The 25,792-nt window shown below is 42.4% G+C and overlaps 1 protein-coding gene across 2 annotated transcripts in view; it reads right to left on the reverse strand.

Annotated features, from left to right (window-relative positions):
- Positions 1-3,442: 3,442 nt before the first annotated feature.
- LOC123962206 (enhancer of polycomb homolog 1-like) overlaps positions 3,443-25,792 on the reverse strand; it is a 36,469-nt gene continuing 14,119 nt past the window's right edge. For both annotated transcript variants that reach the window (XM_046038313.1, XM_046038249.1), the window contains 12 exons: positions 23,734-23,879; positions 23,046-23,252; positions 21,884-22,032; positions 19,133-19,286; positions 17,354-17,512; positions 17,039-17,128; positions 16,664-16,812; positions 13,685-14,106; positions 7,740-7,861; positions 7,074-7,215; positions 6,197-6,608; positions 3,443-5,079 (listed from right to left, as the gene is read on the reverse strand). In XM_046038313.1, coding sequence (XP_045894269.1) covers positions 5,007-5,079; positions 6,197-6,608; positions 7,074-7,215; positions 7,740-7,861; positions 13,685-14,106; positions 16,664-16,812; positions 17,039-17,128; positions 17,354-17,512; positions 19,133-19,286; positions 21,884-22,032; positions 23,046-23,252; positions 23,734-23,879 — 2,225 coding nt within the window. In that variant the 3' untranslated portion in view covers positions 3,443-5,006. The remainder of the gene's footprint in view (positions 5,080-6,196; positions 6,609-7,073; positions 7,216-7,739; positions 7,862-13,684; positions 14,107-16,663; positions 16,813-17,038; positions 17,129-17,353; positions 17,513-19,132; positions 19,287-21,883; positions 22,033-23,045; positions 23,253-23,733; positions 23,880-25,792) is intronic.

The following is a 25,792-nucleotide window of genomic DNA, read 5'->3' on the forward strand; positions in this document are numbered from 1 at the left end:
TTGTTATGCTGACCACACGTGGCCAAAACAACTCAATTAATGGAATTTTAAAACAATTGTCCTCAACAAGACAGGGCAAAGAGATTAAGTGATAATGGATGATCGCTATTAACTGATATTGTACCTTCAGTGCTGTATATTCCTTGTGCCATAGTTGACAATGAAAACTAGCCATATGGCTACATCTGGCACATTAAAGTATAAAGTGTAGATCACCGCACTGCGATGGACTGGCGACCTGTCCAGGGTGTACCCCGCTTTTCGCCCGATGGCAGCTGTGATTGGCTCCAGCCCCCCGCAACCATGTACAAAGGATAAGCAGATGACAATGGATGGATGGATGGATGGATGGATGGTGTAGATCACCAATACATGTATCAAGCAGCTATTTTAGTGTCATTCTTGTTTTTGGGCAATAAGACGTGGATGCTTATGGTTATAGGCAGTTAAAAGGAATCAGGACTACTTTTTAGGTGCATGAGCTGGTTAAGTAGCTTTCAATAGAATGAATTAGTTTTATTTTTTTGGTATATTGTTCAATAAACAAGATAAAATGTGTTAATCAGTGAGCTTTCAAGATAAGGCAGACTTTACTTCCTTTGGAAACAGTGGCTAGCTGTTTCCCTCAGTTTCCAGCCTTTATGCCAAGCTAAGCAAATTATAATAGACTAATATGAGAATCAATCTTCTCATCTAATTCTCAGCTAGAAAGCAAATTAACTGCATTGCTATTTCTTTAATACATCCATGAGTAACACAGATAAAGGAAATGAAGACACATTTCTTGGTTAATGTGATATAACAGGGTTCACAGCATTCAGAACGAAACCATCTCGCCTGTGGTTAAGTGCCCCCATCAGCAGCTCTTCACCCTCCAGTTTCCTCAAACTGCTGTCAGAGAGAAGGCACCTGTACTTGCCACTGCTTTGCACCTCACTGTCCACAGCCTGTGTGACTCATTTCCTCTGCAGAAGGTCTGAGCGCTTCAGACGCACTGTAAAGACGTGCAGAGAGAAGCAGGACCACTACCAATGCCACTGCACCGGCTCCAGTGTCCTCACAGCCGCAGACGAGGGAAAACATGCTTGGCTGTTAAACTGACGATTCAAATTCTGTTCTCCTTGCTCTGACTGTAATTAAAGTGTGTGTGGCATTTCCTGTTCTTGATTACTTGGAAAACGGAGTCGCCTTTCACAGAATCAGTGCGCCAGTCACCACCGCGTGAACTGCTGCCTCCGGCCTTGCACCTGTTGTCTGAGACCGCAGGGAGACCAAGTGTGAGCAGTGTGTGAACCATAGACTCTATAGTGTGAACAGGCCTGGCCCTCCGCCTGGCCAATCAGCACTCTCACCGTGACATCTGATCCAGCGGTGGACAACAGCTGCACTGTGTTTTTGGCACTGCCACACCAGTCACGCCTTTAGGTCTCCCTGCTTCTCCAGAATGCGCCATGGGTTCAGAGGAAAATGTAACAGCAAAACAAAAAATACTTTTTTTCTGAGTAAACTTTCCTGGAGAGAATGTGGCCTGAGAGGACGAATTACTCAACAATGAAAACAAAAAAACAAAACCCGGTCTACCTTCTGGGCTGCAGGAGTGGACTTTTGACGCTCACACATGCTTAGTTCCCATTACAAACTAAATTATAGCTGAGACAAAAAGAAAGAAGCTGCAGAGTCTTGCTGTTTGCACGCACATAAGTCACTTTGGGGGGAAAAATGTGTTGTGAATTTAATGGAAAAATTCCAAGATATGAGCTACAGTTACAGCTATCTTCCCCAGACGACATCAGTGATTTATTTCAGCCACAAAGCTACTGTTAACACCCAGAAAAGCTGATGAGAAAAACAACTTTATTTCAGGTCTGCACCATAAAAATCGCTCACTATAGTAATGAGAAGGCATGTGGCAGGGTTAACGCCCACCCTGCAGATTGTGAGGTGGGCCGGGTGTCTTACTGAGTGATTTCTCTTCTCCGGCATAAATAATCTGTGGCTGAAAAAAGCTGGCAGGGCTAAATTGAAAAACTTGGAAGTAATTTGGCCTCTGATGAGAGAGTCATATGTACACAGCTGTGTCGCCACAGGGATTTTGTGTCTGTGTTGTTTTATTCTTCCTTAAACACTGAGGCAGAACTAAGTGTGTAAAGTGTGCGAGGTGAGATGCAGCTCACGAGTCCACCTTGCAGGACCACTCAGCCTGTTGACAGCAGTGAGGACAGCTGCCTAGTTAAAAACTCTTACACAAATTACAAAGACACATTTTCTTATATTAACTTCCAGTAACTACTTTCTAGCCCTGAGACCATTTAGTTTTTTCACCTGTTTACATTTTGCAATATCCCTCTCTGGGATTTCTGCCCCCCCTCAAGACAATAGAGGAGAACAGGAGTGAAGTAACTTGGGTGGGGCGATTTCCTCCGCGTCTCGGGAGTTTTCCCGGCCACCTCACAATGATGATAAGACTTCAGGAAATAACTGCACCCAACCAAGATTGACTCAAGAACACAACCCCTACAAATTGTCATTTTTACAACTACTTCACTGTACGAATTAAACGAGCGAGACACAATGTGTTAATAAGTGAGCTTCTGAGATGCTGGTAGGCAGATTTTGCTTCCCTGCTTTGCTTTCTTGCCAAGAGTTAGACGACAAGATTAATACCACCCAACAATCTGTAAAATGCTAAATATTGGTGGCTTGAGCTTGCAGCTTTGCATTAAGACCAGCTAACCCGGCTCTGTTCAAATGTGCCTATTAGCACATCCAAAGGTCACTAATGAACATGTTAGTTTAGTTAAAAACGACAAGTTGTGGTTTTATGGGGGCAAGCTATAGCGGGCTAGCTGTTTCCACCTGGTTCCAGTCTTTATGCTAAGCTAACCCACATCTGGCTTAAACTCGCTAAATGAGGACTCGAGGGAGTCTAGTCCCTGACTGGTCAGACACGGATAAAAGAAACATTTAAGTCTCAAGTTGGGACCAATGACCAAGCATTAAGAGGCCTGAGAGACTTTAGCAATAGCTGGCTAGCTGTATCTACCTGCTAGCTTCAAAAGACCCCAAATTTTCACATGAACTAAAATTACTAAAAACCATTGAGTGTATGAAGATCACACTTCATAAGAGAGACAGCAAACTCAAATAGTGCTGCTTCATTCTTGTACTTCCTCACTTTTCAGTTCCTATATTTACACACGCACAAGTGTTTCCATCACTTCAGAGGACTTTTCATTGACTTACATCAATTTCCTGGAGACTTATCCTAACTGTAACTACTACCTGCCTAAACCTTCACCCTAAAATCGGATTATTTACATGATTTTGTCCTTATAAAGGAAGGCAAGTCCCTACAATGTGACTGTGTCAAGAGATTTATGCCCCCCCCCCCACCACACACGTATACAACACGCATATATAAAAGACACCAGAGTCCAAACAATTCACATTTAATGCCCTGGGCTTTATTGTCTTATTTTAGTGAGAGTTCTGTCACATTTTTTTTTTTAGTCTTTTCAGCCTCCAGGTGGGACAAGTAAACCTCAAGGATATATCCTGCCATTGGACTGGGCATTCAGATTCTGACAAAGACGAGAAGCACTACTAAGTAATGCTGCCTTTGTGCCTAACTCTTCACAGAAGAGAGTACATAAAATTCCCCAAAGGAAGGCACCCAATACTTGTGGTTTTTGGCCTTGCAGCCGTCTGGAGATTCTTTTTTCAAAGAAAAAACGAAAATAAAGAAAAAAAGGGGAAGACAGGAGAAAACGGCGGTTTTCCCACAACTCCTCCGTCCCCTCATTAGCATTTTTTGTTATTAAAAACTGGAATGATGAAACACGTACAGCGATTACTGCCCATTCACCTCCCTTATCACCTATGCACGAACAAGTAACAAATGAACAAAAGAATGAAGTCTTTCAATAAACGAAAAGCTTACAATCAAGTTTACCACAAGAAAAAAAAAAAAAGAAATACAAAAATAACTGATTTTTTGTTTTACAAAAATGTTTTGTGGGATAAAACAAATATAGAGGGGACTCTGCTTGCATGAAAATGAAGAACCACCCCTTTTAAAACAAACAAAATACAAAAGCAGCATTGATATTTATCAAAACCATGAACAAAAACAGACGAAAACAAAATAGTGCTTTAATTAGAAGCAGCAGAGGCTTCTGGGAAGAGACTTCACCCCTGTTTTGTTACTTGTGTTTGGGACAATGTTAATGGAAGCTCACTCTCCAAGTGAACCACAGTCAGCCGCCAACACACCGCCTCCTCTTCATTCTCGTTCTCCTGGCCTCACGGTCTGTATGTATATCACCATTGGTTTTCACATGATCCACAGAGAGAAGCACAGGGACCCAAAATAAACGTGGGTGGGGGGTGGGGGGGTGGGGGGGAACCTGCTTTGTGTTCACAATTTACAAAAATACCCAGGAGTCCGTAGCTACCTAACATTTACTACAGCACAGGAACCAACAAAGGTACAGTGTACAAATAAAAGAACAAAACAAAAAACAAAACAAAAACCTGTAAACACAGCACAATAAATAGATAAAAACAGCAGGCTCCGCACCATGCACATGATGTGATAAAATTTATCTCTATACAACTCCCACATCTCTCACTCGCCACAAGTTACTTGGCTTACTTTTTTTTCCTTTAAGTTTGACTCCCAAGTGCAAAACATCACAAATGGACAGTTCTGTATTCAAGTAATATATACAAGGGGGATATTACAAATATGTAGTTGCTGTACAGATACTAATTTTTGCCATATTCATAATTTACAGATGTCAATCTTGAACTTTTAACAGTAACAAAAAAAAAACAAACAGAACAAAACAAAGAAGGTTTAAAAAGTATGAGAGATGAGAATTGCAAGCTAACGGCCGCAGCCCCTCATCATTCTGTCAGTCTGCGTCAGAGTCCCGCTGTCCCTTTTGCATTCCCGATGCTACGATGCACAGCACCTAAAGAGTGGACTCCTCACTGCACCGCTACTACGTCACCTCCATGGCCACTGTGTTGTCTGCTATACTGTTCAGTGCTGGCTTGTCTTCGTCATGATTATCCCTGTGGACGAGAGGAGAAGATTAACGCTGGTGTTCTTTATCTCCTGCGCACCGTGTTATTTTGACAAAACTATATCTTCAACTGTCCCAGATCTCAGGCGACAGATCTCTTTCTCTCTGTACGTGAATACAGCTCTGACGTCACATTATTTCCGATCTTCTTCCAGGACTTATGTGGATTCCGTGTCTGAGTTCTGTGGCAATCTCGGCTGCTTTATCTCTGGCAGACACTGCGTTGGCAATATTTAGATATTTGCTGAATACTTAAAGCAGGGATTGTATGTTAATGCAAAGGCTTTAGTGTTGCTTATCTACAAACACACATTACACACAAAAAAGATAAATCTAACACAGCTACAACAACAGTAACAAACTTAACAATAAAGTTCTCTTCTTCTGTGTATGCACATTTATATATATCTTTTTTTCTTTATTAATGTGTGTTCTCTGTCATCTCTGGAACATGGAGGCGTTGTTTGAGATGATGCCATAAGGAATCAAACTATCGTCTGATCGCCCACATCTGTGTGGAGGCTTTACGTCTGTGCTGCTTAATTTTGAGTGAAAAGTAATTTAAGCCCGTGGCTAAATGTCTGTTTATTCTGAATCAGTATGAAGTCAATCAAAAATGTTTCTTGCCAGGAGTGAAGTAAGAAGATTGATATCACTTGCTATATGAAGCCACAGCCAGGGGGGATGATTAGCTTAGCTTAAAGTCTGGAAAAGACAGGAAATATGTAGCCTGGATCTGTCCAAAGAAAATCCACCTAGCAGCACCTATAAAGCTCATTAATCAACATAATATTTATATTTATAACAGCGAGACATTTGTAGTTTTATGGGGGGTTAGTGCCTCACTATTTTATGGCTGGGTGCACTGGCTTCCACAGAGGATGCCTTTGCACAGAGCCGGCAAGCCGTCTCCTCCTGTTTCAGGTTAAAGTATGTTAACCTGATGCTGGGTGTAATCTTGTATTCACTTGTATTTACGTGAGAATGACTCTCAGCAAGAAAGAAACAAATAAGAATGAATAAAAATTTGCCCAGATGTTGAACTATTCCTTTAATGCTCTTTAATATAAATGTTTAAATTTTTTTCTAGTGTATCAAAGCCTCACCTTGAGCCAAGGTCCATGGGCGATGCTCCGGAGACTTTGGGCATCTGTATGTTGGTGGTGGCGGACAGCTTTAAGGCAGAGGGTGGCACGTTGCCGAGGGTCCGGGGAATGTGGCGTCCGGCCAGGCTGGCAGCCGACGGCACGCTCAGACAGATGTTGTTCCCGATGAGAACCTGAGTGGTGGCGGGGGTGGCGTTGGCGGCGCTGCATCCCAGGATCCCCAGCGCTGCTGCTGCGTGGGCGCTGGGGGTGGAGGTTAGGGAGGTGGGGACGGCATTGGCGGGGGAAGGAGTGGCCGAGTTGGAGGAGGGCTGGAGGAAAGTTGGGGCCACGGAGGTGGTAGTGTGCGTCGACTGGTTGGTCTGGTGAAGGGCTGCGGTGGTGCTGGAGAGGTGCAAGCCTTTGAAAACACCTGGTGAACAGAGAGGCGCTCATGTAAATACAAATGAAAACAAAAAAGCAGCGAGGACAACACAGGAAGGCAGTAAAACATCTTTTTTTCCCCACACTTGTTTTCTTTGGCTGTATTTCAAGAGTTAGGCAAATTCAATGACAAGACAAGAGTGCGTTTGCACAATCTAATGCAATCTAGTACAACAGCAACGTAATAAATCCTATCTTTGTGAAACTTACAGTGTTATTGCTGACACTGTCAATGAAGTGTTGATGCAACACTAAGGTAATTTTTAAGACTGTTGGTAATGGTGTTGTTGAAATAACTAACAGTTACATACACAAGCGGAAGGGGGGAGGACGGCTGACAGTGGGTGCACAGCTACAAATCTGGATCTGTGTGTTCATTTTTCAAATATAAGTACAAAACAATTTATTGGTTAAACAAGTAAAATAAGTCAGTAGCAACATAAGTGACACCCACCTGCACCTGCCAGGACACCATTGACTCCACTTGCCAGCACCAGCTCCTCTTTGGACTTGAAGGCCAGCAGCTGGTCTGTGGTGACGAGGGCCGAAGCCGCAAACTGGGCGCTGGCCTGGTCCAACGTCTTAGACACAAGTGCCTAGATGGAAAACAGAAAGGGGGGAAAAACAGTGGGTGTGTGCCAAAGATTTGACCGCTCTGCTAAAATGTTCAAAACTACTGAGCTCAGCACTTCTGCTGCTAAACAGGAACGCAGCCAGTGGCATTAATACTGCTCGTGGGAATGAGGATGTGTCCCATTTCCTAAGGATGGGTGAACTGACCTTCAACTGTAAATGATTTCCATATTGGGAGAAGTCTGGCTGATTTAGTTTAACCAAGCTCCACTTTACCTCTAATTTGGTCTTAAAAGTATGCATGAAATGTTACACAAAATGACACGAACTGCCAAAAACAGGCAGGGAAGTAAAGTACCAGTAGGTAGAAGTAGATCCAAATCTGACCAGGATTCAATTTCAAAACCTGATAAAACCTTCTTCCTCCTACAATACTTTTAACACCCATAATGGCTGCTACAGCTCTGCTTTTTTGTGTTAAAATCTTTTTTCCCCTGCAAACACAGGTGTAGGAGAGGCTTTAAAGTTGTGTGTCCTCCTTACTGACCTGTGTGTTGGTAGTTGTTGCAGGTTTATTGGCTTGCTGCTGCTGTTGGCTCTGCTCCAGCTGCTGTTTCTGCATGACGGCCAGCTGCTCCTGGTGCTGCTGGTACTGCTCTGCCGTGAACACTGTGGACAGGAAGGACCAGACGCACCGGTCAAAACCAGAATCTGGATGTTGTTTACTGTGTGGTTCAGTCGGTTTATGTGACACTTAGCTGAGAATCTTAACCAGAGCACACTGACAACAAACATAACAAGTAGTGGTTTTGATTTGGTGGGTTTTTTAGACCGCAACAATAAAGATATTTTTGTACTGAAGCGATCAGCTGCTAATATTTGTGCAGGTACTCATCAAGTTAACATTGTAACAGCTTTTAAACTGGAATGACAACATTTAGTTTTCTCAAATTTTCTCTTTTGGTCAGGAGGGAAACACTTCTGAAATATTACAATTATCAACATAACAATGCAATAATTGTAAAGCTGGCAGCTTTTGAAGACAGGACCCCATTCCTAATCAACATGCTCCCAGCATGATGGTAACTTGAAATAACAGTCACTGAATTTTTGACACTTATCTGTGTGTGTATACAAAAGTGATGCCTCAGTGGGCTTTCAGGTGGCAAGAGCGCTGCAGCACAACACCACAAGGGTCTGGCTGATGTGGGCGTGTTGCGACAGATTTCGAGGTAAAGACAAATGAAATACAAGCTAGTAAGAGCCCAGTTTGAAGGCTTATCAAACACAAAGCTGGTTTATACCCCTGAGGCAGCTCTCACTCAACCTTGCACGACTGTACAAGGAACAAATGGTACTATGAGTCTACTTGCTTAACTATCAAGGAAAATGCACAAAATACTGACTTTGAAATGTATATTTCTCAACTTGAACAAAGTTAAACAATATTTATAACTAACTAGTAAAACAGATGTAAAACGAAACAAGGTGAGCGTGTTGCTCTACAGAGGAGGCGGCTAGGAGCAGCAAATATTGGCACACTGGCACCGGCTCAATGTACATCTGTCAAATGCAGAGTCTCTATCCACAACCTGGAGGAGGAAATGTACATGAGTGTATTAAATAAAGAGTATAATGTTTAGTTTCATTATAATTTCATATAATACTATACTATTTTACCAAAAGTTGAAGATGAAATCCAGTTACAGCTGTTTCATTTCTGTGGCTTGTTTTTATTCATTTAATCCTTGTGCAAGCAAAAGGCTCTACATTGGTCTTTAATTTGTTAATGCTAAGTACTAACTTGTCAATAATCATATTGTTCAACATTTAATTATTTGCTGCATGTCAAACTTTTCTAATGTCCCGCCCCATCCAGGCTGTGATTGGTCGGCTGATGAAAAGTGACTGACAAGCATGTCGGCTCTGTGAAAAGTTTAACAAGTAAATGCACCGATACAGCGAACGTTGAATGGCGAGCCAAACCCAAACCACCCTTATCCTCTCCCAGTTTTCTTCTATCTTACCGCTGTAGCTGCTGACGACGTCTCTCTCTCTCTCTCTGGAGCACCGGCATTTCTCTCGGTGCTCCGATTATGTTTTGAACAATTAGCAGTGGGGCGGGGCGGGGGGGTTACGGCAGGTTGTTGTCTTAAAAAGTTACTCGCAGACTGCTCATAAATCATTTTTTCTCATTGTACGTAGGCTTATCTGTTTTTTCCCCCCACATGTGAGAGCCCGGTGTGGGCGGAGATAATGAGCAGACTGCAGAGTTTTAAAATCGCACACTTTTTGTAATCGCACAAGACGACATCGTGATTGCTCTTAGATGAATTGTGCAGCCCTACTCTGAACAAGTGATAAACTAAGGAAACCAAATTTGACAGAACTATTTCGAAATGGTATCAGAGCTAGGGTTGACTATTAAACCTCAACAATGTCAGTTGGGCAGGATGAAATTTGGAGGATGAAAAATTGTCAAGCAACGAAATTTGGCAGTTTGTGGTCAGACTCTTGTTTACTTGTTCTTTCATGAGTCAGCTGAATATAACTTCCAACCAATCTAGACTAAAAGACTAAAAGCAACATTCCTGTACAGCTGCTTCTCACAAAATAAACAAGGAGTTTGTTAAACATGTTCATAATTATCAGAAAAACATATCCAACAAAGGTACTGCTTTGGTATTGGAGCTGATAACTCAAGTATCATGTAGGCCTTTTTCAAAGCAGACATTTTGATTTGTGATAGAATTAATACCTGTGCTTTTCCCACTAACATTAAATACAGCTCTGTTCTATTCGAGGGTTGCAGTAAGCCCGATAGCGTGAACATGTACAATTTCAGCACCCTGAAACCCAAGCAGCTAAATGGAATTCAGCTCTCATTCACACACCTGTTTTTCTTACTGTGACATGTCAACATGTCTTGCTGATGCAGATAGGCCTTTTTCATTAATGATGAAACTACAAACAATACCCAGCCGTAATCAGGGCCGCCACATGTCCAGTAGTAATATCTTATAGCGCGCTCTGAGGAGAGTAATAAAGAAAACATACTGAGTTCCTAAATCAGAATGTCTTGAGATTAGGCTCGAGATGAATGACTCTAGAAAAACACCAAAACAAAGCAACGCCAACTCATAACTCCATGCTGTGGGCATACTCCACAACAAATGATTTACCTCATTTCACTTTAATTACTGTAATAACCCTCAAGGTGGCTACTATTTATTATTTGACCAAATACAGGCATCGATCACAAAAGATGAAAAATACAGGCTTACATGAATAAGTTATCTTCTGTTGCTTTAATATATATGTATATATTTCATGACTTGATACCTTCAGAACGATTTTATAACTAGTTTTGAAGATTGTCAGTGTTCAATCAGCAGTAGGGGTGTAACAATATACCAAATCCACCGTTCGGTTCAGACCTCGATTTTTGAGCCACGGTTTGATTCATTCCTCAGTTTTCCCCCCAAGTTTAAAAAAAATAAAAAATTATTTTTCTCCATGTGGTTAATTAAAGTAGTCAGATTTGTTGTCATGATCACTCAATCTTAACTGGACCAATATATTCACGTGACACATGCAGCTGGAGGACAGTAAAATTAGTCTAAGGTGTAATATTTACAATATAGGCCTACAGCTTGCACTAACTTTAAATACAGTTTTTTTTCCCACATATACTTTACTTGTGCAGCCCGGCCAGGTATATTAGCACCTGCCAAAGTATATTTGGCAACCCACTTTTGCATTTTGCAGAGAAACACAGAGATGTGATCTGATATTACATTAAGCGGCCACGGTAGAAATTTTACAGTGAACGCACTACGATAGATGTCACTCACTCAAGTTAGTTTCGGCTTCGATCTACATGCGGCACACTTGAAAACTGAATGCTGAACGGGTGAATTTATTAAACGCGGCGACTTTATTAAAAGTACTGCTGAGAAAGCCAGCAGACACACATACAGGGAGAGAGAGAGACAGAAAGAGGTGGGGAAAGCCGGGGTGTTTGAAAGGCCAGAGGTGCAGGCAATGTGTGTGTGTGGGGAGAACAGAAGGGGAGAGCAGCAGATTCAAGTAGTAAATAAACACTAAAATACAAATACGATATAGGCCTCCACCGCTACTGCTGCCACAAAGTCTTAATGAGAGTTCAACAGTCCGGGGAGAGGGTGTGTCACCTTTCTGTCTCGGTTTCAGAACCTTTCCAGCCCTAATCATTGCTAAGACATTGTTAAAAAAAAAAACACCTGTGAAACAAAATCTTAACATAGTTCACAATTATTCCACAAGTGACACATGTGACAGTGGCCAAGTTTTAATACATTCAGACTTCGAATATCTGTGTGGAAAATCCATCATTTACCTAAACAAAATGAGATAACCCCTTAAACTTGCACTAGACAGATTAGGATGTTTGAAGCAAGCGGGGCCAAATTTCTGATGAAGTCATTTCACTTGTAATTGCTTGACACTGTACTGTGTTCCTGAACCAGCCCAGTGTGGCCCAAAGTGACCCTCTCTACAGCCACCAGCCCAGACGCACTCCTGCACGTCTCATGGATCTATTTATACAAGACCATTTCTAATTGACTCCCCCGAGCCATGGGAGCAGGAATTAATGTATTATAATATGGAAAGAGGGTCTGAAAGCGGAAAGTTCATGTGATTTACCAGCAGCATGGGAGCCCAGGCTGGAGCAGGGTTATCTACCTTTGGAGGTGCCTCATCAAAACGTGTTACACATAAGTAGCAGTAAATCTCAACTAAACAACACCGAGCTGGCTTTTAAGTCTAACTTGCTTTTCTCGCCATTGGAATATTCACAGTCACACAAAATCAATTAACAACGGCGCCTCACATCATTTTATGCATGTAGAATCTTTTCCAATTACATCCGTCCCCTATGCACACCACAAAGGCAGTTCTCTAATTTTTGAGGTTTTCTGCACTGAGCGATGAAGAGCTGAAGTCGGACAGAGACGATCCTCTGATGGTCAAAGCGGGCAGCCTTTCCTGCCACGCCATCTGCCTGAGCTCTAAACAATCTATTCTTGACACTTTGAGGATTTATTCAACCTCTATTAGGGTTGGGGGAGGTGACAATATGTCCCATGAGACAGATAAATTGTCAAGCCTCAAGTGATTCTGCTATATCATTTAAAAAAAAAAAAGAGAAATACATAACCTGTCACGTTTTTGACACCTAGTTTTACTAAGCAATGTTTTTACAAGTGGATCCACACACACACATGCATGCAGGCAATGTGATATAAATTCCTGCCACCACTCTGCCAAGTGACAGTTGCTTTGATTTGCACAGAAGCAGAGCAATGTGCCAACGATGGCAAGCTACGAGAGGGCTGCAAGCTAGCAAACATGGATGTAAACAATGCAGCATTTAAGATTTCAAAGAAAATAAAGCGTTGAACATAAAACACAAAAGGGACACCTTAAATACCTGTAGTTCTAGGCAATGTTGCTTAGAGCTGAATCGATTAATTGTCAACTATTAAATTAATCGTCAACTATTCTGATTAAATTGTTTTGAATCATTTTTAAGACAAATTCTCTTAAATGTGAATATATTCTGGTTTTGTTTATTCCTCTATGACATTAAACTGAACATCTTTGGGTTGTGGACAAAACAAGACATTTGAGGACTTGCACTTTGGGAACTGAGCGAAATGTTTCTCAATTTTCTGACATTTTATAGACCAAACAACTAATCGATTAATCAAGAAAATAAAAACGACAGCTTAAATCGACAATAAAAACAGCCATTAGCTGCAGCCCTATTGCTAATCAATAAGCAGGACTGTGCCATTGCAGTATTTGTTTAACAGACTAATTCACAATACACTAACTAATGTGGACAGCAATAGCAATGAGTTACAGACTACCAGCATAAGATAGATGGCACTGAAACAGTATGTCACAAGGTTGGAATATCATGAGTAAAAGTGCCCATAAAAATAATAATAGATCACACTCTAGAGCAACATAGCAAAGGGCAACACTAAGTGCAGTCTAAACCATCAATAAAAATAAGACCAGGCTAAAACCTCCATACAATAAATAAAAGACAGAACCCAGAGCCACACAAAACGGCCTAAAATGTGTTGGGCCAGACGCTAAAAGAAAGTAAATGTTCAAACAGTAATTGCTATATTAACAGAAGGCAAACGGTATTTCTGACTGATGCTCAGAATGAATTCAACTACTTCTTTAATCCCGGTATCAGGGTTTGCTAAATTTACTCCCAGAAATAACTGCCAGAGCCACTAACCTTGTAGAATGACACTTTATCAAAACTATATTAAACTCGCTCCTTGTGGCGCCAAGAGACCTCAGCTTACAATGCAATAATGCAACAAAGTGAACTGTTCCACTCTGTGTTCAGACCAATGAAAACACTTACAATGCCAAAGATGAAAAAGAAAACGCTGAGCAGCATGGCAGAGGAAACAACTGACTCACCATTGACAGGGGTGGGGGCTGGGCCGGTGCGGTTCTGGGAGCTGGCTCCTCCAGACAGGGTCCGGTTTAGTCCTGACACTGTTCGGCTATAATCCCTAAATCCTCTGCGAGGCAAGTCTCCTCCACCCAAGGGGTGATGGGATAGCGTCCGTGGTCGGAAGTGCCTCCAGCGGCAAGATTTAATGTTCAAAAGAATCTGGCTGAGGTCCACAGATGTTGCCGATGATGATGGCAGGAGTGATGAAGAGGAGGGAAGGTGGGAGGAGCTGGCTGGGTCCGAGGTATTGGTTTGTGAGGTACTGGCGTTGGAGTTGCGGAGCGGAGAACTTGGAAGTGGTGAGGCGAGTGGTTTGTGCTCTGGGTCAGAGTCTAGGCTCTGACAGATGCTGTCTAGATCTGCATGCGCTCTGTCCAACAAGACCCTGAAACAAAACCAAAAACCATTAGAACAAATCCCCATCAGTGAGCTGTTTAAAAACCTCAAGTGAGGCCAGACGAAATGAAAAACACACTGTAGTCATTATCAGTACATTTCAACATCATCATTGGTCGTGGCCAGAGCGTTGCACAAGTTCGGCATTCCATTCATTTAATTACAACGTCCAGTGGGCCAGTACCAAATATAGTAGTGTTGCGCAAAAAACATAAAATCGCAAAAACATGCAGTTCAGCAAACACTTATGCAATGGAACAAGACTCAAAGTTTACCGCCGAGCTGCAGCTTCATGAGGCGGTTATGCTTTTTAAAAATCCAGCAAAAGGAGGAGAAGAGATGACATTTTTGCATTTCTAGAGCCTTACAACTAGTGGGGTTAAACACTTTAGTTGGCTTGTGGCTGGTACCACAGCAAAGGCTTCGTTGTTAACTAGGTCATGCACAGTGACGTTTCTACATGTTGTACAATTGCAAAATTGTGTGGTGCTGGCTGAAATGTCAGAATAACCAAGGATACACCTTAGGCACGTCTGCATTATATACTGCTCACAAGAATAAAGGGAACACTTAAACAACACAGTGTAACTTCAAGTCAGTCACACTCCTGTGAAATCAAACTGTCCACTTAGGAAGCAACACTGATTGACAATCAATTTCACATGCTGTTGTGCAAATGGAATAGACAACTGGTGGAAATTATAGGCAATTAGCAAGACACCCCCAATAAAGGAGTGGTTCTGCAGGTGGTGACCACAGACCACTTCTCAGTTCCTATGCTTCCTGGCTGATGGTTTGGTCACGTCTGAATGCTGGCGGTGCTTTCACTCTAGTGGTAGCATGAGACGAAGTCTACAACCCACACTAGTGGCTCTGGTAGTGCAGCTCATCCAGGATGGCACATCAATGCGAGCTGTGGCAAGAAGGTTGTGTCTGTCAGCATAGTGTCCAGAGCATGGAGGCGCTACCAGGAGACAGGCCAGTACATCAGGAGAAGTGGAGGAGGCCGTAGGAGGGCAACATCCCAGCAGCAGGACCGCTACCTCCGCCTTTGTGCAAGGAGGAGCAGGAGCAGCACTGCCAGAGCCCTGCAAAATGACCTCCAGCGGGCCACAGATGTGCATGTGTCTGCTCAAACGGTCAGAAACAGACTCCAGGAGGGTGTAATGAGGGCCCGACGTCCACAGGTGGGGGTTGTGCTTACAGCCCAACACCGTGCAGGACGTTTGGCATTTGCCAGAGAACACCGAGATTGGCAAATTTGCTGGCGCCCTGTGCTCTTCACAGATGAAAGCAGGTTCACACTGAGCACATGTGACAGACGTGACAGAGTCTGGAGACGCCGTCCACTTTGATTTTGAGTGTGACTCCAAATCCAGACCTTCATGGGTTGATAAATTTGATTTCCATTGATAATTTGTGTGATTTTGTTGTCAGCACATTCAACTATGTAAAGAAAGGAGTATTCAATGAGATTATTTCATTCATTCAGACCTAGGATGTGTTATTTTAGTGATCCCTTTATTTTTCTGAGCAGAGTATTTAGAGCTGCAGCTAACGATGATTTTAGTACTTGAAGCTTCTACAGATTATTTCATCAATTCCTTGATGCATCATTGGAGAAGTACTTCTGCCCCCCCCCCCCCCCCCCCCCCCCCCCCCCCCCCCACAGGCAGACTGCTGCCTAAACAAACATACAGAGCTCCATGCTTTCTAACATGATTAAGTATTGCTATCATAAGTACACATCATATTGAAGAAGACAGACTGGTCCCTTCACTCTCCCTCGGGGATGGTGATAAGGCTGACGGCAGACAGAAACAGAACATTGCTAATCTCGTGTGTGTCTGTGAAACAGACGCCGTCTAACCCAGTTGGTGTCCCCGACAACACCTGGCACTGTGGAAGCCGCAAGCTAACTCGTCCAGCCAGTGTGCTTTTATTCAATCGTCAGTGTAATTTACTGAGGAGATATCAGTGTGCGCTGTGGGACACGCTGCCATTTAAACTCAGCGGAAGTTAAGTTTTCTGATTTGTCTACAGGCCACAGAGGCAGGTGAATCCCAAAACGGAACTGTCATGTTCATCAATTCACCAGCCAGCTTGATATTAATAATAGAATGTGCCCGCCAAATGATCGCTGGTAACCTGCCAAAGAGCTGGTATGGTAAACAACCTCAGCAGCTTCAGCCAACACTTGGCTCAATTCCCCCTGCTCAGTATTGGTGCTGGCTGCATTCCTACACACATTTCATTTCAAATTTCTACATTTTCTTCACTGAATTTGAATGTTTTTTGTACATCATGACTATAATGAACGCAACATGCTGATCATATAACCCTTATTCTTTACGTCACAGATGATGAAAGCTTAAAAGCTTCACAGAATATGAACACCAAAAATAATCATTTCTGATTCAGCCAAATTGTCTGGACTTGAAAAACAATCCACTTCTGTTTTGCTTGTGTACCTGCAGAACAATCCAAGCATCACTGATCAAATCTCAGCAAGCGTGAAGAAACCAAACTAGCCAGACTGAACTCACCTGCCCCCTCTGCCCACGCGGCGCCGTGCCAAACCTATGCAGCGCCGTGGCATGTTCAGCGAGGTCAGACAGTAGCGGAAGCGTGGGTTGCCGAGCCCGCCCTCTGTCGGGCTTACCCAGGGCCAGTTGCCACTCTGGTCTGGACGAGACTGAAGGAAGGCGAGGAGGACATGCAGAAAGAGAAAATAGGGAGGAGAAGGTGTCACATATTAAAATTGAGAACAATTAAAGAAACTGGAAAAGTAAAAAGGTGAGTCTCCGTTATTGCATTGTTCTGTCCATCAGTGTGGAAGACTAACAGCCAGGGCAGCCAGACTGGCCAGCCTGCTGTTGGCACTATAAATAGAAGCATGGGAGTCACAGGAGGGCACTCACAGCGTAGTACTGACAGCCGGCCTTCCTCCTAAACGCATAGCAGCCATCTGGGTCATTCTCCTCTTCTTCCTCTGAGGAACCTGAATGGATCTATACAATAAAAACTATTTAAGTAAATGAAGAGCGTAGAACTTGAAACCATAGCCTTTTACACACCTGATACCGTGAGTATATTTCTACGCAAGCGTGATTTTCAGCCTCTGTTCCTTGTTGGTTCATATCTTATATTAGAATCCGTGTGAAACGTTTACTGAAACCACGTCACAACAAAAAAGTTAAATCAACTCACACTCATCTGAAGTTAAATCATGTTACCTGTGAGAAGGGTTCTTCGTCTGAGCTGGGGAAATCGTACTGGTTGAGGTCCTTGGGATTGAACACTGAGGGCCCTGAATGTTGAGGCGCCAACAGCGGAGGGATCTTGGGTTTCTTTTCATATTTCCTTTTGGTTCGCACTGCCTCCGTCTTCTCCGGCTGTGAAACAAGGGGAGGGAAACAGCGCTGAATGTTTATACCACGGTCTGCGTAACTAAAAAGGCATTTGAAGATTTAAAGCAATGCTATTTGTGGTAGTCTACTGTTGGTGGTCTACGCACAGGCAAAGAGTATGTGTAGAAACAGCAGTGAGTAAAAGAGGCATTGATATGCAGATGGCAGCATGTGCCAGATGCCGCTGCCCAGCCAGATGGCTGTTCCCCCCACCCCCCACAATCCACCTCGTGCCACTGTTCACCCCAACTTCCCCCAGTGGGACGACCCCTCCCTGTCTGAACAGACTCCAACTCTACTAGGATTAGTCAGATCCTATTCAGTCCTTAGTCGTGAGGGACAAAACAAACAGAGAGGCAGAGACTCTACAGTGAAGAACTGCTGTGTCAAATCAATGGAAGAAGTGAGGGTCAGAGTGATGAGGGAGGAGGGGGCAGAGTTAAACCAAAAATGAGCATCTGTAAACAAAAGGAAAAAGTCAACCAGCTGGTAGAGGGAGTGGAGGAAAAAAAAAAGGGGGAGATGGTTGTAGTGGGAGGGTTGTTGGGATACTGGAGCTAATGAAGTTATAATGAGAAGGGGTGACACAGAGTTCACATTATCGCTGTGTAATGAAGTGCTACATTATCGAAGCATACGGCAACTCAGCTTTTCCAGTTAATGTTTTCCAGTTTGAAGGAGTCAGCACATAAAGCATGTACCCTACAGACTCAATGACATAACTGATTACCAGGCATGAATAGAGATACACAAGCGTCAGAGTCTTTTGGCTGACGGATACCCAAGAGCATGGTAAAATGAATTCCTCTAATACCTGTGCAGCTTTTCAGATTTGCAGTGAATTGTTTGAATGGTGAATTGGTTACCTTAAGAAAATCAGTTATGTACTCTGAGTAAGACAAGGATTTCCAATAATTCATACATAGTAACCAAGGAGGTTATGTTTCCAGTGCAGTTTGTTTGTCAGCAAGATTATGGAAAAAAGTACTCAATGGTTTTCTTGAAACCTGGTGGGAGGGTGTAGCACGGGCAAAGCAATAACCCATTCAATTTAGGAATGGTACTAATACTTGTTATTTTTCACTTTCATTAACATTGCGGGACAATTGTAACACTGGTATCTATGGCAAAATTAATTGAATTCAATGGACATGCGTGAACCTGCATTAACAGCCACCTCCAATGTTGCTGTAGGAACAAAGGCAGCAGGTATGCAAGTCAGATTTTTCTAAATTGTGGTTGTGCTTGCGGATTTGCATTTCATAGAAGACTGGATTACTGGCCTTGGCGGGGGGGTTTGCGCTCACACAGTGCCCTTCTAGTTGCCATTTAAAATAACGTCCCTTTTCAACAACAAAAATGTCAAGGTCTCATTTGAGTCAGTGTTCAATATGAAGTACAGTATACTGCATTGTAACGCTCCTCACTTCAGCCATCATCAATGTGTGAATTAAATCAAGTGAAGGACAAATGGGAAGTCAATAACATTTTCAGATACTTCTCTGCAGACATTCTGTTCCAACACCCACACTCATCAAGAGCCAGAAAGTCTGTTCTGACATTATAATGAGGAAGCCAGTGTGTTGTGAATATAGATGGCCTTACTTTCTTGTAGTCCTTCATATCCAAGTGGTCCTGGTGTCTGTACTGGTTGCTGCTGGACAGGGGAATGATGGGGATGGTGTAGACAGGCTTCACCAGAGCTCGCTGCGCAAGTGCTTCTGCCATCACCTCGCTGCCAAGGTCTGGCATTGCATTCCTGATGGAAAATAAATAAATAAATGGTAGAGGAGTTAGTGAGCATTAAAAAAAAAAGGGCCATATTTGCAAAACAGCTGCAGAATAGATTTAGGGATTATTCTATGGTTAAACTGAGTCACTATTTTGCAAAGCATAATTAATTCACAAACAGGCCACAAGAAAAATGCCTCAAAAGGGACAGATGATTTAAGATAAAGTTGATATGAGTGGTTGTACTTGTATAACATTAAAACAACATCGATTTATTAGAGTACATTTGTAACTTCTGACCTACAAATTAAAAAGGTTTATTCAAGGTTATTTTAGACAAATCATAAAGCAGTAAAGGAAGATTTCCTTGTGTCTCTCCACATCATGTAGCTGTAAACCGAAACTTTCTTCTTCCAAACACTAGGGGTTGGAGAAATAATCAATTCTTAGATGCATCACGATGCGGACGTGGAAGATTATGAATTGATTAAAAAATGTCTCAAAATCGATTATTTAAATGTTAATTGATGCAATGTTGCAATGTTGACAGAACGCAAAAGGTGGAAATGCAGCGCCCGGACCGTCTGTGGAGCGCGCACAACAGAGAGACCAGTGTTCCCCTGTATTCGCCACCGCTGCAGAATGAATAACCATCCCACTAAAATGTCACACAATCATTAATATCAGTGCGCAAGTTATGATTTTAACTCGCACACTGCGAGCATGGTGACGCTCGGCAGATCCCTGCGTACTGTGTGTGTGAGGACGAGCGAGTGAGAGAGAGAGAGTGGCAGAACGTGATGGTGAAAGTTAGCGGAGGAAAAATATTAGCAGTAAGTTTCAGTCTGGTCGTAAATGTGCAGCGTAGGTCACTGTGTGTCCGTTAATAAAAGTCTGTAGTTTCCCCCAACGGCTGAAAAAGTGAAGGCTGTTAGCGCTATCTAACATCTCCTCTGCTCTCTGTCCCCCACACCAGACACCACACTTCTGGGGACAGAGCCGGGAGCGTCACCGCCTCCACCCGCTCCCTCTCTGGACACTTTCAAAGATCTACTAAAAACCCAGCTCTTTACCCAGGCATTCAATCCTGAATGAGTTTGTTGTTCTGTAACTATGTGTAAAGCGTCCTTGAGTCCTGTGAAATGCGCTAAAATATTTATTTATTTATTTATTTATGTAATGTTCGCTAAATTAGTAACAAAGTAATATTATCAGCTGTATGTCATTCCTAACTAAACTACTAGTCAAGGGCTGAACACATCAGGCACAAGCTTAGACTAAACTGGTTTACAGCTGTCCTGTATACGCAAATTAAATGCTTAGTAATTATCCAGCGATCCTCTATAGAAAAAAATGATGCATCGATAATCGTTTTATAATTGAATCGCAGCTCTCTGAATAGTAATCGAATCGTGAGGTGCCCAGAGATTCCCACCTCTACCAAACACCCTGTCAATTTAGTAAAATTGTAATTTATACTTCAATATTCAGCAACATTATTGCTAATTAATGCTGTCAACACCACACAGCTGCAACCAGCAGACAAAAGCATCAAACTTCAGTGCACAGAAAAGCCCAAAGCACACTTCTGTCATAGTGGCTACACCACACAGCACACCTGGGTCACTCTACACCAGCAAAATATCATGAAGTGGGCCGGAGAAGCTATCTACTGAGAATAGAGTGGTCCAATCTTGGAGTGAGCACTGGCTTTGATGCACAGGCAGAAACCAGGCCGGGATAACAAGAGGAAATTGAAATGTCACTACAAATCAAAAGCACTTCAAGGAGAAGGGTCCAATTTAAGCTCACACTGACAGCTACTTTCAGAGCAAATTCATTCCATTCAGATGTCATGTTTAGGATGGATCTCAAAGGCTCCACTGGGGGGAAAAAATATAACAATTCAAAGTGGAGCTAGGAGAAGAAAAAAATAAATTAAAACTCCAAACAAAATAATACAAACATATAGTCTAGTGTACTGCCTAACAGACTGGGTACAAGATTCTAGCAGACACAGAAGTTAATGAGCTAATTTGCTCCTGACACTACTGAATAAACAGGGTGAACTCTAAATTGATAAAGCATGCAAAACAGTGTACACAAGTGTGACCCCAATTAACACGAGCAGCAAACCCTGACTTTGCAAGATTGATAGTATAAAAGACTCGACCACATATTTTCTGTAGACAAGAGTCCTAATGACCTCTACTTGGGATTTCACTTTAATGAGAGTGAACACAAGCATAATCAAACATGCAGGTTAACCACATGAGCAATCCAAAACGCCACAAAGTAAAGCTAGGACTCTGTCACCTTCACAGCTTTTTTTTAACTCAACAAGAAGCGTTTTAAAAACCATATCAGAAACCATTCCAAAAACACTGGAACCAGAGCACAGCTGCAAAACACAATGTTATTCAAAGACGTATCTGTTCATGGACATCAGTCATCTAATCAGACAAGCGAGGCATGCGTTTATCATACTCGTGCATCATAAATCCCTTTGAAAAAGTCTCCTAATGGCAGCTACTTGCCTAACAAGGTAGTTGATGCGGTGCAGACAACCCTAACAACCGCTGCCAAACTCTCTCTGGGCCAATTTCACAGGCCGGTCTTTCTTACCTCTTCTCCACAATCTCTAGGGTGAGATGCAGCAGCTCCCTCTTGCTCTTCTCTCTCCTCTTGATCATCTCCAGGATGGTGACAGCTCGGCTCAGGTCCCTGCGCAGCTTCAGCATCTTCTCATACGAAGCTTCGTCATTCTTTCGGTTCTGAAAATGGAACAGCGGTAATCCAGACGAAGCCACGGTTACTTACAATGAAACTTTTTTTACTTACAGTTTATTAAGTTGCTGAGGTTTGCACATCTTCTCAAAACTTTGATTTTAGGTAATAATACTACTACTACTTTGACAGGTTAAAGGTTCTAAGAATCCTACAGAACCTTTATATCAAAGCTATATTGATGGCTTGGTCCATACCTGAAGAATACCTACAGAACAGTATTACAGCCATGTGTTAGATTTGTGCAATATCAAGGTTTTACAATACATCAGGGGAAGAGAAATCCCTAAGGTATGATTTTAAATACCGTCAAACACACGAATGCTCCTCTTTCTGGTGGATTGATCGTATTGGCTCTTAAATCGTTTGTTTTCTGTACGCTCAGTTTGCATTGGAGTGGGTATGTTTGCTCAAAAGATGCTTTGTCTCGTAACATTCATGGCTCTTCACACTGCCGCGTTTAATGCTCGCCACGGTCTGCCCGTAGGAAGAATGAACATATAAGAGTCTGTCCATTCTCGATTAAAAACTCTCTACGGTTCTCTTTTAGAGCACGTCATGAGAAATTGCTTCTGACACCCTTATTTCACTGACTGTCTCTCATCTCGTCTCCCTGTCACAGGCTGTATGTATCTCACGACTCGCAATGCGCACATTGGATTGGCTGAGTAGCGTCACGCGAGATGATTCTGGGCCGCCAAACACCGGTTAAAATACAACTCATGCATGCAACAATAACTCCTATAACCAGCAGCTCAGCCTTTCAGTTTTTTTCTTTTTACACAAATACTTTTCTTACACTGTTTACCAATTATCAGGAAGGAATAAAGGTATCAAACAAAATTACAACCCATGACTACTATATTGCCTGCTTCCTCTCACAAGGCCCTTAAAGATAAAAGGTACATTTTTCAGCTACTTGGCCACCAAGAAGTGATCATTTGCATGCAACAGGTAAAACAGCCCAATGTTGTCCATTTGCCTGGCCACAGATTCCTACCTTCCTGGTCTGCATCTTTTCTGTCCGTCGGCGGAAGGCCACATAGGGGTCGCTGGTGCTAGAGCCATCCCTCTTCTCCTGCTTGACGGTGGGGATGAGGGAGCCACTCTTGCAGGTTTTCCTCTTGCGACTCCAGTAGTCGAACACCTCCTTGATCAGCTCATCGTCCTCCTTCAGCAGCAGTTTGGCCTCCTGGAGACTGACGAGCTGTGAAACAACAAAAAGGAGAGAACATGTAAGTGGTCAGAGCCACAGCACTGTGACAATACATTTAAGTGTGTGTAATAAAAGATGTAACAAACAACGCATCCGAGCTGCAGTCGTTTTAAAATGGCTAAACACACTTCAAAACAAAGCTTTTGGGCTTTCAGGAGTGTGGTGGAGTGGAGGAATCTTGTTGCCTTGTTGTATGAATTTAAGTAGCCTACATATTAGTCAGACTTGACAAGAACAGAATGCAGTAGCTTGGAGAAGAAAAAGCTGTACATAACCATTAAGGAAACCAAGGACTAAGGCAATGACCCACCTCTGGAAATGACTAAATGACATGGTGAGAATCAGAATAAATAAGCCAAGGAAGTCAGATTGCGCTTTACTCTGTAGTGAATAGTGTGAAGCAAAGCCAGAGATGTGTTTGTGCTAATACCATGCAAATATCAGTATCCTCCCCCAAAAGAATGACACACACCTGCTGTCCGCTGCCTTTCTCCAGTCGGTCTATCATTTCTTCAAACTGCAGGGCTGTGATTTCCATTTTCTTCTTCAGCTTATTCACAAACGTCTCATCCTCTGAATCTAGGTCGTAGTCTGGCTGCTCTGTATCCAAACTGAAAGCTGCGAGATGGAAAAGAGTCGGTTACTTAAGAGACAGACACATTAAATCAAATGCGTCGTCAGGAACAGTGCTGCCTAAAGTAGAGGCAACATCACTTCTGTAAACACTAGAGTAAGGTGCACTGTGCATGAACTCGATGACTTCTTGGCAAATAATTATGACATTTTGGCATATTAAACAGTTCATTACTCAGCGCAAAACAAATCTTCACTCTTTACGTTGCACAGACAACCTCACAATATTCATAAAATCTGTAGGTTTGTTTCAAGAACAAATGAGATCTACCAAAGAGCAATGAAGCCATGCGGGGCTCCATGGTGCGAGTACTTCACTCACATATGCCCCTACAAAAACATACGTGCAAACCAGAAAGCAAGATTTACGAGCACAGTGTGCAAGTTAAGACTACAACCTACAACAAAGTTAGTGAAACTTTCAAAATGTTGAACTCATTGTCATGCACGGTTATGATTACTGACGAGTATAATACTTAGCATCAGCAAATTTGAGACCAACCACCATGTAGTGCATTTTTCTTGAACAAGGATTTAATGAATGAAACCAACCTATTGTAAATGGAATTATTATAATACTAGTGGTAAGCTATATAGTATAATATTATATGAAATTATAATCCTATATATTTATGTGTGTACATACACCTGGCGAATAAAACTGATTCTGACTCTAAATGTTGTGCCGTAATCTTGTTTACATGAAGTGTGGCGTGGGTTATGTGGGTGCTGCTGGTGTATTGTGTACCTAGTTTAAAAAACTACAAGTCCCATATTCCATAATCAGCAATGCACCAAATTGAAGCAGAGTTTTCTGTGATGAGTGATCAGTGTGTACATGTTTAAAAATCTGTGTTAAATGTGTCAAAGTTTCAAAAAAGCCAATGGCTGGTGTCCAGATACTAAAGGTCTTCCATAGTCCTCCACTGGTTTTTACATAATTGCACACAAGGAGAAGAAGCACACGCGCAGTATAAATGTGGGTAATAACTGTTAATAACCTCTGTTACCTTCTCACTGTGCTCCTGAATTTCTTTGGGTGCTCCAACATTTTTCCCCTTTGACATGTCATTTTGATACGCAGAGTCATTTGCATTTAGCAGTAGAGCAGTTCAGGCAAAGTCAATAAACACAAGCCATCAGGAATGAAAAGCAGACGCCTTTATCTTTAGACAACTACTCAAAAACAAAATGAGCAACATTTTATCATGACAAAACATTGGCATTGTGTTTGCTTCTGTGCCTTCACCGCAGGGCTACAGGACAAGCACTAATATCCAGCCACTTGCTCAACCAGTCAGGCCAGAATCTCCAGTCATGGTCAAAACAGTAACACGTTAAAATGGGGAAGTAGCTGTCTGTTGTAATCCATCAGCTACTGTGACCGCTGGACATAAAACAACAACATATGCTTACTGCACTGTGACTACGAGAGCCACACTATAATCAACACATTTACCTGTCACAACCTGAAGGCATTTGGAAAGGTAGCATTCCCTCACGCCACCCCATATTTAAACTGTTACAGAAAAACAGAGCTGCACACTTATGATAAAGCTTTCTCCTACAGTGGTCGCTCTGGTTTACGTGTTGCTAATTCAAGCACAGCACATCTAATGGCTGCAGGATACAGCAAAAAAAAGACAAAAAACAAAAAGAAGTTCTCTGGTCTCATTTTTGTTGAGAAACACTTTTGTGACTTCCGGCCCGTTTGTTTAATGCCATTCTCTCCAGATAAAGGAACCTACATAGATAGTCAATTTTAGGAACCACATAACTAACCACATTTAAACAGACTGCAACCAATATCACGCCACTGTGTATTATAGTGTGTGTATAAAATATTTGGACAGAGGGATGTGACATGACCACTGGCAACAGAAGACAGAGAGGAGTTA

The sequence above is a fragment of the Micropterus dolomieu genome, linkage group LG01 (assembly GCF_021292245.1).
Source record: "Micropterus dolomieu isolate WLL.071019.BEF.003 ecotype Adirondacks linkage group LG01, ASM2129224v1, whole genome shotgun sequence".
In the NCBI taxonomy this organism is placed as follows: Eukaryota; Metazoa; Chordata; class Actinopteri; order Centrarchiformes; family Centrarchidae; genus Micropterus; species Micropterus dolomieu.